General features: G+C 42.3%; 2 protein-coding genes across 14 annotated transcripts in view; one reads left to right on the top strand and one right to left on the bottom strand.

Annotated features, from left to right (window-relative positions):
• Window positions 1-478: 478 nt before the first annotated feature.
• On the top strand, window positions 479-13,287 carry LOC110177861 (UNC93-like protein). 4 transcript variants are annotated; one of them, XM_020944819.2, is made up of 6 exons: window positions 479-717; window positions 10,066-10,496; window positions 11,551-12,084; window positions 12,150-12,577; window positions 12,651-12,813; window positions 12,876-13,287. In XM_020944819.2, the coding sequence occupies exons 1-6, from the start codon at window positions 706-708 to the stop codon at window positions 12,940-12,942; spliced, it is 1,635 nt and encodes a 544-aa protein (XP_020800478.2). In that variant the 5' UTR covers window positions 479-705; the 3' UTR covers window positions 12,943-13,287. The 4 variants fall into 4 exon arrangements, with proteins under 4 accessions (XP_020800478.2, XP_020800487.2, XP_020800469.2 ...); XM_020944828.2 differs by having other exon boundaries at window positions 501-874; XM_020944810.2 differs by having other exon boundaries at window positions 501-1,200.
• pdm3 (POU-domain protein pdm3) overlaps window positions 12,875-14,143 on the bottom strand; it is a 72,624-nt gene continuing 71,355 nt past the window's right edge. For 8 of the 10 annotated variants that reach the window (XM_086830316.1, XM_086830318.1, XM_086830317.1 and 5 more), the window contains one exon: window positions 12,875-14,109. In XM_086830316.1, the coding sequence (XP_086686442.1) occupies window positions 13,944-14,109 (166 nt within the window). In that variant the 3' untranslated portion in view covers window positions 12,875-13,943. The remainder of the gene's footprint in view (window positions 14,110-14,143) is intronic. The other 2 variants (XR_015271092.1, XR_015271093.1) reach the window with 1 other exon arrangement.

Genomic DNA, 14,143 nt, shown 5'->3' with positions numbered 1-14,143 from the left:
ATCGAAACAAATTAGAGTAGGTTGCTTGACGCTGTTTATTTGTGTCGAATTCTCTCAATGTTATTCAAGCTTTATCTGTGATGTATTTCTGGCAATGTTTCTCAAATTGTATCTCGCTTTCCTAACAACACCTTTTTCTGTTATCATGTCTTATCTAGGGAACAAATTCGATTCAATTGAAGCGAGAGTAGGGCTGGCAAAAAATATCGATAACTAAAGCCTTCATATTTAATATTATTATTTTGGCTTTAGCATCAATGTTATACGATAAAATACAATATATATAAATTAATATATAGATTTTAAAAATTAAATATTTTTTTGCTAAGTTAGATTTGCGATACAATCCTTCCCGAAGACAGTTTCCTTTCTTGTTATAGTTCATTTGCTCATTGAGTTCAAAGCAATCGATTATAACAATAGGCAATATGTTCTATACCATACATCTAAATCGATTGAATGACTTCTCTTATCGCTTATCGCAGGTTCGTTGCATCGCCAGTTCAGTTGTGGTCTCCATTTATTACGCCTGTCCGGGGCACTTGCTGTTAAACACTCGACAAAACCACACTCCACGGGCCGGGGGAAAGTTAATTAATGTATCTGTTTAAAGACAAGCGACTATCTAAATTGCCAGAGTCGACAGTGTTTGGCGTTCATTACACTTCCTCGACAACATGCAAACGAGTTTGCTTCGATAATTGAATGCCCGCCGAGGTACAAGTGAATCAGTGAGCAAGTGAAGAGTCAACCGCCAACACGGCGTATGATTAATAATAATTATCGAATATCTGCGAACTGAAGGTGCCATCCGAGTTGGTGGTGAACCGCAGAATTAGAACCTTGACACGCCTCCGCCGGCGTCACGTTTCTTGTAAGACTGCAATATAAAAAAATCAATACTATAGCCAATATTAGCGGGATCGGAAACATCTGAATGTCGGAATTATGCAAATCCATCGGCATCAAACCGAGAGCGGAGTGCTCAAACCTGTTGTCGCTGTCGCATTCATTTCATTTCCATTCCATTTCATATTTAGAAGTCCGCCGTTCGAGATTTTAGTTTAGTTTTAATTGCGCCCGTATACGGTTCACTTCGTGGCCTTCAATTTGAAGAAAACAAATTTGTAAAACATATTTAAAAAATCCCCAAACATCGATAGAATTCCGTTGGCCGTGTAAATTAAATTCTTTCAGCAGGTAAAAATTCAGTGACAACTGCAATTCAGGAATTGCTCCTGCATTTGCATAAAGTTTTTTTAAAGGACAGACCTGTCAATAAAAACCTCAACACGAAGTTTAATTAAGAGTCAAGAAGTGAACAGTCAATACGCAAAATTGGACCATCAAATATTATCATAAAAAAACAGTTGTAATAAATTATTTATTTAACCATGTGTAACTTTACTCTGTGTCACGACTTAACGATGCCCATTGTGGTTCAATGACGAAAAACCTGAAAACCTCAGAACTCTAAAGCTGTAAAAGCCTTGTGTGTGTTCTGTGATTTTTAATAAAAAAGTCTCCTGAAGATTGAGATATGTTTATATTAAGTATATGAAATATACATACATACATATTAATTTACCCGTAATGGGGAAAATCAAGGAGCCTTTATCGAACATCGCGATTTCCCTTTAATTTTTCGCAACCAGATAAAGAGTGCTGGCATTGTGAGGCAGAGACACAGATATGAAATTTTAATTAATTATTCCCCTTTTGTATGACGCTGTCCTGGCTTGGCTTGGACATTAATTAACGAAATTTCATTTGGCGTACACATTGGCTTTTATTCCCAGTTTCCCAGTTCGATATCCGAGAAAGTTTTCCGTTGGCCACCCTGGTTAAACATTTTCCACAAATTAAACTCAAGCCGGAGGCGAAACTTATTCTCGTACGGGAAAAATATTGAACTGAAAAAAAAAGCAGATTCCATGGGAATGGTATACACTGATACTATGTTAATTGAAATCCGATGGCGAGAATCGAAGTGAAAGGCAAATGGACATAAAAATTTTATCTTAAGTGGACCTCCTTGGCCAGGAATCGAATTGGGTTCGAGAAAATAAATTATAGGGCTTTAAGTGGCCAGAGTCTAATTACTTTTTCACTTGCAAAGCGTATGCGAAAAAATTAGGATTAACCTTTTAAAGTTATTCGTAATCCGCTTTAGTTTTTTTTTCTATTGTTGCAGCGTTTTTTCCAAACTTCCCTTGAAATACACAAAGTAACTTAATAAATGTGATTAATTAAAAAAATGTATAAAACTGCATTAGCCCGGGTTAAAAAAACGCGCGGGCACCCACTGCATTGCTCGCCTTTTCTTTTGCCGGAAAACTTATTAAAATGCGCAGCCAAAGAGGGAAATTGTGGGTCCGGAAAAACACTAGCACACATGATGCAGGGGCGTAGGTGGGTGGTAGAGGAGGGTTCGTGGTCTGCCAGACACTGCGACTGTGACCTCGCCCAGCAAAGTCCCCTCATCAGGGCTTTCAGCGGCCGGCAGCATGTGCCAGATATTTATGTTACGCTTTTGTGTATTAAATAAATTATGGTGAGTGAAACTGTCACTGGGACGGCAGCAGCAGTGGAGCACAAATTGCATTTGCAAACTGGATGGAGTCGTAATGTCGTGTTTAGCCAGCCTGCCTGCCTGCCTGCCCAGCGAGTCGTGAGAATGCCGGAGTTCTGGGGTGCTGGAAATCGCAGAGTAAATTGCATCATCAAATGCCGGCAAGGGCGGCACTTCCCACATTTGGATTTGCATGCCATTCATGTCGATCGCTGCATATTTTACCATTAATCCCGAACCGAATCGAATGGAATCGAAGGGTGGCATAAGCTGGGCTAGAACTTGCATTGGCTCATTTATAACCATTACTTGTGGTGTCTGCTTATTGGCATTTGGTTTTTGCCGAGGCAAACTTCATTATTAATTGGAACTTTCCTCGGGGAAATGAGAGAAAATGGCATTGAGATTAGCTGGGATTTCTGCACGCAAGGAATATTTGATTAAAGGGGGTAATAAATTCTATGTAATGTAGTAATTTCCGCGTCTTAAATTTGCCTAGACAAAACTACACAATCTCTTGCATAAATATGCATTCGAACGTGACCTTCACACTCTCAAGCTGAATTCCTTTCAAAAATGGAATCACTACTTTTGTACTTAATTCCTTTTTATATAACAAAGGTGGAACGGAAGTAAGCGTCAAAGAACTATGGTTTATGTCATGCAAATTAGACTATTTCTGAAAAGGAGCGTTAGAGCGGCAGAAATACGAAAGAAGATTCATTCAAATTTTAACGAGGTGAAAAAGCAAAGCCGTAGCTTAAATCCGTTATGATTGTGAATGTCAATGTTACCCAAGGGCTTTGCCTCCATTCATTCTGCAAAGTGTAGTAAAAAGTACACTTACTTGCGAGAAAAATTCTGCCTTTTAATCTGAATAGCTGGCCGAAAAAAACGAACTATTTACACTCGATTACAAAGTTAAGCACATGCCCTCGAATACAACAGCCGGAAAAGTGGAAAATCGAGTACATCAACAAGTGCACACGCACACACACACACATACACAAACCCACTTATGAAGGGCAGTAAGCCCGTGGAAAACGGAAAACGCAAACGCACTCCCCCACTCCCTCTCTCTCTCTCTCTCGTTGAGCGGCAAAGCGGAAATGGGTGTAAAACGGGGCGGCAGAGCGGAAATGAGCGGAAAACTCGACGTCCCAAGAGTTCTGCCAATGGAAAGTGAATAAATATTTAAAGATTCCGAAGTCAGCTTGCACTGAAAGGGCGGCCTGTCACAAGATGACATTTAGCCGCACCCGAAAGTTATTGGCCACACCACCTGTGCACGTGTGTGGTGTGTGTCTGTGTGCCCACTTCATTTCCGTTTCCGTGCACTTGAGCTTCAGCTGTGCATTGCGTTGCCTTACTATTTATGAGTGCAGCTCCAGCTCCTCGTCCTTGAGTCCTTGGGTTCGCACTTTGTTGCAGCCTCTGTGGGGCGGTAACGCGTATGAAAATTAGTTGCGAGCTTTGAAGGCATCAGTCAGCTGCATAGATGTGGCTCACATTGTTGCAACGCATCTGCTTGGGCCGGGTCAAAAGTTATGCCACCCACACGGAGGGAAAATTAGCATACAAATTCAACAAAACATTAGCTTTATTTTCAGATGAAAGTGGATCTGTTTATAGTTCTAGAAATTATGAAATGTTTTCATTTCTGGTTCTGTCGGTTTTATATTATGAATTAGCTTGTTAAGTTAGCACAAATATCGTTTTAAAAAGGCTTTGTAAGCGTTTTAAACTTTAAATTTACGCATATTATTTTTGGTAGATTTTTTTTAGATTGGTTTTAGTATTTATCATCATTAAAGAAACTAATCCTAATATTTTCCAATAAAGATGTTGGCTAATCATTTGGATAATTTTCTATTCACCATTATAATTATAAACATCTATTAATGAAATGTAGTAGTTAATAAAAACCTAATTTTCAAAAACTTTTTTTTCTCCCCGTGTAAGATCCTTTCTAGGAGCTTCTTAAGCTACGTAAAATGGAAAATTTGCCAATTATAAGACGCATATTTAATTCCCATCTCTCCCAGTGTCCCATCTAAATTTCTCGTTTATCTCATTGAGTTGACCCAATCAATCAACCTGATGGATGCCTCAATATCCTTATCAGCAGGATGTCAGCTACAGTTCCTAACAGAGCCGCTCTCTTAAGCTGTTAACAAAGTCTCCTCGTTACAGAGGGAAATTTTAACAGCGCAAATCACAGAGCACGACTGCCACTGTTGAGGCATTAAAGTGAAAGTAGAAATGATCTGATTGAACAGGGTCATATATATATGTATATATAGGGGGGAGGCAGGAGGAGACTCCGCTGTTATTATTGTCATTTTTATTGGCCCCAAACTTCCGCTGGAGTAATGAAAACGTTTACATTTGCATTACCCGAGCTGTGCTTATTTTTATATGACCCCGGCATCGAATTTTAGGCCAAACTTTTGACGCACTCGTCCACATAAAGGCCAACGTTGCTTTGAAGGAACTGGAGGAACCGGAAGCCAAAGTGGCAGAAGGTGGTAGTAAGGATTCGGCGGCATAAAATACCCGCACTTATTGGCCCTGATTACGTTATGAATTTACGAGTGACGGCCGCCTGAATTGATTTCTGTCTGCTTGTCGACGGTGCCTGTATGTGTGTTCAATCGCATTTAAAGCTGTTTTACATCATCAGCGATCATCAGCAGGCTGGTTTATGGCTCATTCCGCACTCTATTGTTCTGATTTCGACCTGAATTTCATTCACTGACATTGCGAGGACATCGGAATCCCTTTCAGGTGGAGAGACATCAATTGTTATGCAGGCAGACTTCACTACATTACATCCACACACACACACATCCCTCTGCGTAATGCCGCAGTTTTTATTAATTTAATATTTTGTTCTGGGAATCTAGCTAGGACTCTGCAGGGTGGGCCATAAAACAAGCTCTCTCTCCCCTGTCTCTTCTGGGCCATAAAAATATATATTTCCTGCCCTGCGGTACTCCAGATTTATGTATCTTCAGTGGAACCCCGACATTAATACTGTATTTCATTTCCAGAATCGAGCAATATATGGCTTTATCTCGCACGGTGCACTTTCATTACATCTGCTGATGCTGCTTTGTTGCATTCGGGGCGTTCTGCTCAAAGGATGCAGGAAGTTCGGATGGCAAAAAAAGTAAACCTATGCCTGCGTGTATTGTTAACCCATTTTTTTTGAGGCGCCATAAAGGCCAGGTGCTGTGCTGTCAAAGCCATTGAAATCCGAGCGGGACAATCAAATAGTTTACGACAGCTTCGAGTCAAAGCATATGTGCAGCCTGATCTGGCATTCGTCACAGCAATTGTTCTCGCTTTCTATTGTCGCCTTTGGTTTTTGGTTTTAGTTTTATGGCGCCGATTTGATTTGGTCCATTCCGAACACATAACCTTATAATTCGATTTTTGTTTTGTGACCATGGTCAGAGTAGCTAGGATTCTGGTCGAAATTCTGCTAGGAACATTCTTTTAAAGCTGGTTCCAAAATAAAAACCATCATTAAAAGTCAATCTATCATTGAAAAATATAAATAGCATTTTACCGATTTATACAGGAAGTCAAGCCCTAACCAATTCGAAAATTTCTGCCTTTGGTTAGTTGATTTTTCCCCTTCAATCCTGGAAAATACAACCTACACTCATTTGGGCTTTTCGGCCGGCTTGCTGCCTAATTAACAGGCAAAACTCCAGACTCTCCGCTACATAATTGATCTAAAGTTAATTGCGGGACATTAGGCCCTGATGGGGGCCAACAACATGTGCGGCTAAGTGCCAAGTTATTCCGGCCAGGAGTTGCTCCGGCATCTCGCACTCAAATTCGGATTCTGTCGAATTTATTTGCTGTGTGTCAGCGCCATAAGTCAATCTTTTTGTTTGGCCCACATACGCGCACTCCTCCTCCCTTTGGGTCCCTCCACCAGCCCTTATTCACTTCTTTTTTTTCGGTCAGTGATTGATTAGTTCGTGTGGGCGAAAGGAAAAGGACGAAAGGTGTTTTTCGAAAGCTGCTCCTTTTTTGTGTAAACAAGAACCTCAACATGTGCCGGAGTCGATTTATCAAATCTAAACAAATGTAAAACAAAGTTGAGGGAATACAAATTGAAGTTTTGAATGGGAGATTTATGGGCTAGCATCTATCCGAATCTCATCTAAATAATTCCGCAACACTTTCTCCAGTTCTCCTGACTGAGTGCTCTGCCAACTGTCTAAGTTAACTGTCTGTCTGTCTGTCATCTGCGGGGCAATAATTTAACTAAATTACTGGTCAACCACATAAAGCGGAATACAAGCCTGGGCGGGAATTGCTGTGTTATCAGCCCCAGCCCAGTGGACTCTGTTTGGGCATTTTATGTAAAGCCGGAATGCTCTTTAACGAGCCATCGTCATGTCCCAATGTCCTGGAGCCCTGCTCCTTGCCAGGATGTGCAGAGAGTGGAGTGTGAAAGGGGACCAGCGGCTGTGTTGTGCATAAAAAAACAAATGACCGGCCATTTCGGTAGCGCCCATTTTGATGATTATGCCAGATTTTCATTTAGATGATGAACGATGATGCTCCTCGTTGACCCATCCACTGGGTTTGGGTTTCCTATAGAAACACCTCCTGCTTGTGGCCTTTGAGCTGCTGTCCATTTTAATGGGACCTGCTTTCAGGCTTTAAAACTCCCATACATTTCCTTGTCTGTTTTCCAGTTGATAAAAACCATTTGAAGACCTGCATATGTGCTGCTCCTCTGGCTGGAATTTGATTAATGTTGAACTGCAACTACCCAGTTGCCACTTGTTACCACTTGGCAATTATGCATACTTGCCACAAGGCTCGCTGGCATTCGGCCCACACTGCGTATGAGTAATGTGCAGAGAAGTAGGCCTATAAAGCCGATTTGGGGCCACAAATCGAACGGAAAGCCCATTAAAATCGGTGGTTGGGCTAATGAGGAACTCAACTTTGGCCAATTAATTCGGTCACGCTCCGCGAGATGCCTCCAGGTATATAAAATCAATTTCCACTTGAGGCCCCTCTGGCTTTGGGTGAACATTTCAATCGGTTTGTGTACAGCCAGCGATTTACATTAAATCAAGACAAGCACAAAGACAAAGAGAGGTCATAGGGAAGGGGCCAAGGATAAGGGTAGCTGTAAGGGAAGCCGGTGTGAAGCCACTCAGAAGTTGGCAAACAAACCTTTAACTTTGTATCAAAGGTGTAAAATTTCATAAAGTGTCGCTGTGTGGCACGGCCCAAAATCAAATGCAAACAGAGTCACAGAATCGTTTTACGCCGATTTTTGGGCGTAGACGGGCATAAATTGTGGCTGCCAGACGGAGTTCGTGCTGTGAGGCATCCCAAAGGATTATGAGTTTCCCCCCCAGTGTCCTTGAGGATACATATATGTGTGTGGAGGCGTGGCAGCATGAGCAGGCTTATTGCCCAAAAAAAGCGAGACCCAAAGCCCGAATATGTATGGCCAAGACAGGGAAAGCGATATGAATAACTTAAAGCTGATCCTGTGAAGTTGAGGGAACAGCCCGAGCCACGGGTGGCCCTTGTACAAGGCCTCGACTTTCAGCTCGAATGGGTTAGGCATTGGCATAAAAGTGCTGATTTCGAAAACGGTGCAAGGCCTTCGTCAGTATGTAATCCAGGTTTTCAGCTACAGCCCACAGAATGCAATTTCAATTAGGCCCAGGCCCAGGCATTGTCTCGAAGGGCTCCTATGCAGTTTTTTTGCTAAGAGATTAAACATATCGATTGGATTTGGTACTGATTAAGATGGGTATAGACCATTAAATACCCCTTGTATGGAATTTAAGGGGCTGAATACTAGAAATTCCCCACGTTCTAGAGTGACGTGCACTTTATATTTTTTCGAAACTAGGTATTTTGTGGCTCTCACTAAACTATGGATTTGGGGGTATAGCAGTTAAACAAAGGCCTTCTTTCCATTGTTTGCCAATTGAATTTTTAATGATTTTGGCCAACAGCAGTCTGTAAATGGTCAGCAGTAAATGAATCAATAGGGGAATTAGGCCTGAATTTTATTGTAAGGTCTTTCAGCCTTCTATTGTTATGCAAGTTGTTAGCAAATCGTTGCATCGTTGCATCGTTGCCGCACATCCCGTTCTTATGTCCAATTTGTACAAGAGCTTTTGTTAAACAGTAATATTTGGACATTAAGTTAGAAAATTTACAAAGGTATATAATAAAAGTCAAAAGCAGGAGAAACATATAAAAGTAGTCATCGGTGTTAGATATATCTAGCATATATGGCGTATACTTAATATGACAACATTTTCGTTAAGTTTACGCCATGTATTTCTTAATGGAGAATAGCTTAAACAATTACAAAGATAAGTAGTTACAGTTTAAAAGCAATTTAAGTAATTAAATAAAAAAATCAAACCGGAAATGTATGATAATTATGTTTTAAATATTTGATATTTATTAATATAAGTTGGGTCCATTTTCAACATATCGTAATGCTCAGAAATAAATATTGATGAACCATTTATAATTAAGTTAGGCTGTGTACTTTGAGTATAAGTTTGAAATATTGCTGCATAACTTTCAACTAATATTTTAATTAAATTGATTACGACTTACCGCAGTAGAGGACACACTGGTATCCTTTCCCGTCATTGCTTAACTCCTTCCAGCATAGTTATATTCTTGATGACTCATTGAAGTAAGGTTCTTCCTCGTTAGCCAGAAGTTTTACACTCACCAGGTGATCTTTTGGGGTTGAAGGGTAATCACTATCACTAACAATATCACTTATCACCATAGATGTAAACAGCGGGCCTCCCGAGGACAGACTGAGATCAGCCCGACATCAGTCCCTGTATTTATAGTCTGCGAGTGAAGAGCACAGAGATAGTGAGAGCAGGAGAGCAAGAGCTATGTTACTAGAGGGAGGCAGAGAGAGATGGAGAGTAAGAGGCATCCCTACAGGTTCACAGCGGGAGCAAGAGAGATGAGAGAGGCAGAGAGTTAAGGAATACAAGAGTTCGAGATGTCGAGAGTGGGAGAGTTAGGGACACGTCAGCCGAGGTTTGTTTACCATTTGGAATTGCAATTTGATCATTAATTAATGTATGTAACGATATTTATTCAACATTCTTATTTGACGCAATTAAGTTTTATATATTAATCTTTAATTACATATATTTCAATGCTCTCTTTTATAAACTAAAAGTTTTAAAGTTAACTTTAATGATAAAAACATGGATTAAAATGATCTGGCTTTCCACAAAAACAACTCCGTTAAAGCCACACCATCTGCTGCTTCTTTGCCGCACGTTATCATATCTGGCGAGTTCTCGGCCTTTAAAATGCCAGCTAACAGGAAGCTGGCTTGCCACATTGCCCACTTCCGCACACTTCCTCGCATCCCCCACTTCCGCCTGCATTCATCTTGATGTTGCTAACAGAATACCAAACGAGAAAGAGCAATTGTTTCCTTTCAGGTCCTGCTGACCCCCAGAGACCCCGCCACACAGACTCCTCCACGCGCCACAGCATTCAGACCGAACATGGTTTACCCGAGTGACACGTCGGACACCAACAACGAGGAGCTGGCATTGGAACACAGTGTTGCACATGGCAATGGAACCACCATCGCGCCCAGACCAGCCGCCGGACCAGGACCAGGACCAGGAGCTAGTGACGACAACAACAAAGTCAATCAGCGCCAATATGAGCCGCGAGAGCGCTTCATTATCACCAAAAACGTGGTCGTAATAGGCCTGGCCTTTATGATACACTTCACGGCCTTCCATGGCACATCGAATCTGCAGAGTTCGGTGAATGCGGACAAGGCCCTGGGCACCACCACCCTGGCGGTCATCTATGGCTCCCTCATCCTGTCCAACATCTTTCTGCCCATGACCGTGATTAGGTGAGTGGTCCTCTAAGTTTTCTCTCAGTTACTTTTGCTGCCGGAAAGTGGCTGACATTGGCACTGCCTAAGTTTAACGACAAAGGATTTTTTAGTATGGATTTTTCTTGTGAAGTTTTTAAGCAAATAGGACGAGGATTTGTCGGATATATTTTCAGTAGGTATCACGTTTATATTTAGACTCTGAATATTTCAATTCAATTCAATAGTGATTTCATATGAACACATATTTACTTACTTGCAGAACTTAGTTTCCCTTCTTGCTATAACTAAAAATACGTTTGCTGGCATATATTGTAAAAGTCTCTCTCTTTTGTCCACCTATTTCTAAAACCTAATTAAAAGCAAAACAAACATTCAGGACATTGGGAAAATCCTGCCAGAAATATTGTTTTTAAGGAGAACATAATGACAGCTATTTGAATTTTGAGGCAGAACAAGTTGCAAGAAACAAGATGGATAGCTTCGACAAAATAATGGCAACCGCTCTCGAGTGCTGCCTCTCAGCTTAATTGCCAATTTTTGTTTCGTCGCTTGCCTTTGCCTCGCGAGGGGGTGAAGCTCCATGCGCGTAGACGTGTGGCATGCCATAAAAGTTTCGGTGATTGTCTGTCGGCGTTTTTTATGGAAGTTTTATGCAGATGTGACAACATGCCGAAAGCGCAGTCAGCACGGGAGACAACGCCCCTACAGAAGAGACTCACTCTATGTGTGTGAGCGCATTTGGCTGTAAAAATGTCAACAGGAAGTCCTTGGATTAGAGTCCCTTTTTGTCGCTATCCTGCTGCCTTTGCCCGAAGCTATCCCTATTCCCAATTCGGGGAAGATCCGTCCCCCGTCTGACATTTAAACAAATCGCTAATTTATAGCGACGGCGCCGCTTCACTTGGCTTATTCGAGGCACGAACTGCTGGCGCAGGCAACTTTAATCAGTTAACTCGATTTATTTAGATTTATGGCCTTGGGCCCCGAAATAAATGACCGCCTGCTAAGCATGTGCCACTTGCCACAGCCACTCTCACCCACACCTCTCCTTTCTGTCTTCCATCAACAGTTGGTTCGGCTGCCGGCTGACCATGGCCCTGGCCCTGTTCGCCTATATGCCCTACATTGCCGCCCAGTTCTTTCCCCGCTTCGAGACCCTCATACCGGCTGCCCTTATGGTGGGCTTTGGTGGCGGCCCGCTGTGGTGCTCCAAGTGCACGTACCTCTCCACTGTCTCGGAGGCCCTCACCCAGGTTCGGGGCAACAGGTCACGCAAGGATGTCAATACGGTCCGATTCTTTGGGCTGTTCTTCATCTTCTACCAAATGGCCCAGGTGTGGGGCAACCTGATCTCCTCCTCGGTGCTAACGCTAAGTGCTCCGGTTAGCCAGTCGCCGGCGAATGAGAGCCTGGATCTGGAGCTAGAGAGGAGCAGGGTGGCCGAGCTGTGCGGGGCTCGCTTCTGTCCGGGAGTAAGTGCCGAAGCCAATCCCAATTTGGTGCCACCAGCTCCCGAGCAGATACAGTTGCTCAATTCCATCTTTCTGGCCTGCATGGCAGTGGCCGTGGTCCTGATGATCTTCGGTGTGAGTTCCCTCAAGCGGTAAGTAACCTAATCTGTAATCTCTTATGATACCCCTATGATCCCTCTATAATATCCTCACCCAGCTATGGCATGAAGCGCGGCGACACTGGGGATGGCATGTCCGGCCTGAAGCTGCTCACGGTGACCATTAATCTGTTGAGGAAACGTCGCCAGATCCTGATGCTGCCCATTACGATGTTCATTGGATTGGAGGAGGCCTTCCTAGCTGTGGACTTCACCCGTTCCTTTGTGGCCTGCGGCTGGGGCATTTCCAGGATAGGCTTTGCCATGATCTGCTTTGGAGTGGCCAATGCGGTGGCCGCTGGCATTGCAGGTGCACTGGTGGAGCGCATCGGAAGGGTTACCCTGGCCGGCCTTTGTGCTGTGCTCAACATTTGCCTGCTGGCGTATATGTACGGCTGGGAGGCGCGGGAGGGTGACTACCTGAGATACTGCACCTTTGCCGCCGTTTGGGGCATCTGCGATGGAGTCTGGCTGGTTGTTGTCAACGGTAAGTTCAGACTCAAGCCAGGTGTAGAGTATATAGTGTAGAGTACAGCTTGATATATTCGTCCCCTTTACAGCATTTTATGGCATCTTGTTTCCGAACCATCTGATTGCCGCTTATAGCAACTTTCGGCTGTGGGAGAGCACGGGCTCGGTCATCGGCTACGTGATTAGTTCACAGCTTTGCACTTCCACCAAATTAATGATTCTGATGGCCGTTATGGTGGTGGGTTGCGTGGGGTAAGTTTGCAGTTTAAGTTTCAATTTAAAATACTCTGTTTTTTTATATTTTATATCCCCAGATATGGCCTCATTGAGTACCGCGTGTGGCAGAAGCAAAAGAACCTGGAGGTCATGCTCAGTGACTGATGATTAGCTAGAAGCAAAGCCACCTCTTGCCTTAGTTATAATTAAAATTAAAAATTATGCAACAAAGTCACACCTTGCTTTCCCCGTATATTTATATCCTCATAAATCCCAGCTGGTTGCCCCATGTGATATTTGCGAAGATAGTCAATAAGTCCACAGTACGCCTTAATTTTTTAAATAGTATTTTTTTATTACAATCATTTAAATATTTTTGTTCAGTTGTAGCTGTTTTGTTGCTATGTACCATTTAAATTTCGTAGTTTAAATATTGTTTCTTTTGTGTTTCTTTTCATTCATGATTTTTGTTTGTCTTTTAAATTGCTACATAAAGTTGCTTAATCTAAACACACTGTCTTGCTTTTCTTTTGTTCTTTTTTCGAGGGGCTACCATATAGAGTTTTCTTAGTTTTCGAACTGGCTAATTGCTAGGATTATAATTTGTTTTATGAATGGTTGAAATCAGATTCGTTTCAGTATACAAGTTTAGCCAACGCATTAAATGCAAATATTTTTTCTCATCATCATCGCTTACGAGCTCTATGAATTTCTTACATCGATTTCTCTTAATGCAGTTTTGGTTTGAATGGTGTTTAAACATTTAGTATTTAATTTTTTATGTGTGTTATGTCCGCTTTTTTCGTTTTTTTTTTTTTTTTTGTTTTTGTATAGGTTTCGCTTGGAATGGCACATCAATGTGATAAAATTTGGCCTAAAACTGCACAAGTCTGCCTTTGGGGGACTTTAGACTACTTTTAGGCTATTTGGGATATGATATAAGTGTTAAGTAGATACTTAATGGCTACGTATTCAATTGGATTGGGCTCTTGGGTCTCGGGTTCTCTTCTTGTGGTTCGCTTGGTTAGCCAATGTCCTTTTGTAAATGCTATGACACACAGTATTACTTTACATGGCCTAACTGCTAAATTCTAGGGTGTTTTACAACTATCACACTGTAGTACACTCGCACACCTGCACACACACACACACGCTTAAGCACCTAGCTATGTACACTTCAGCCAGCTATTTACATGGGATCCTGGCCCTAGACCATGCCCTTGGACATCATGCGAACGGTGTTCTTGAGGGCCTGCCGCTTGTTGCAAAACCAAATTCGGATCACTTCCCGCTCGTAGCCCAGCTGGTGCGCCAGTCCAGTGATCTCCGTACCTGTTGCAGGTGGGGAAAAAGAACTTAATTACTC

The sequence above is a fragment of the Drosophila serrata genome, unplaced genomic scaffold (assembly GCF_035046125.1).
Source record: "Drosophila serrata isolate PLE 108 unplaced genomic scaffold, ASM3504612v1 contig_240, whole genome shotgun sequence".
Lineage (NCBI taxonomy): Eukaryota > Metazoa > Arthropoda > Insecta > Diptera > Drosophilidae > Drosophila > Drosophila serrata.
Note: the sequence above shows the minus strand (reverse complement) of the source record. Positions and strands in the feature narration are given on the sequence as shown.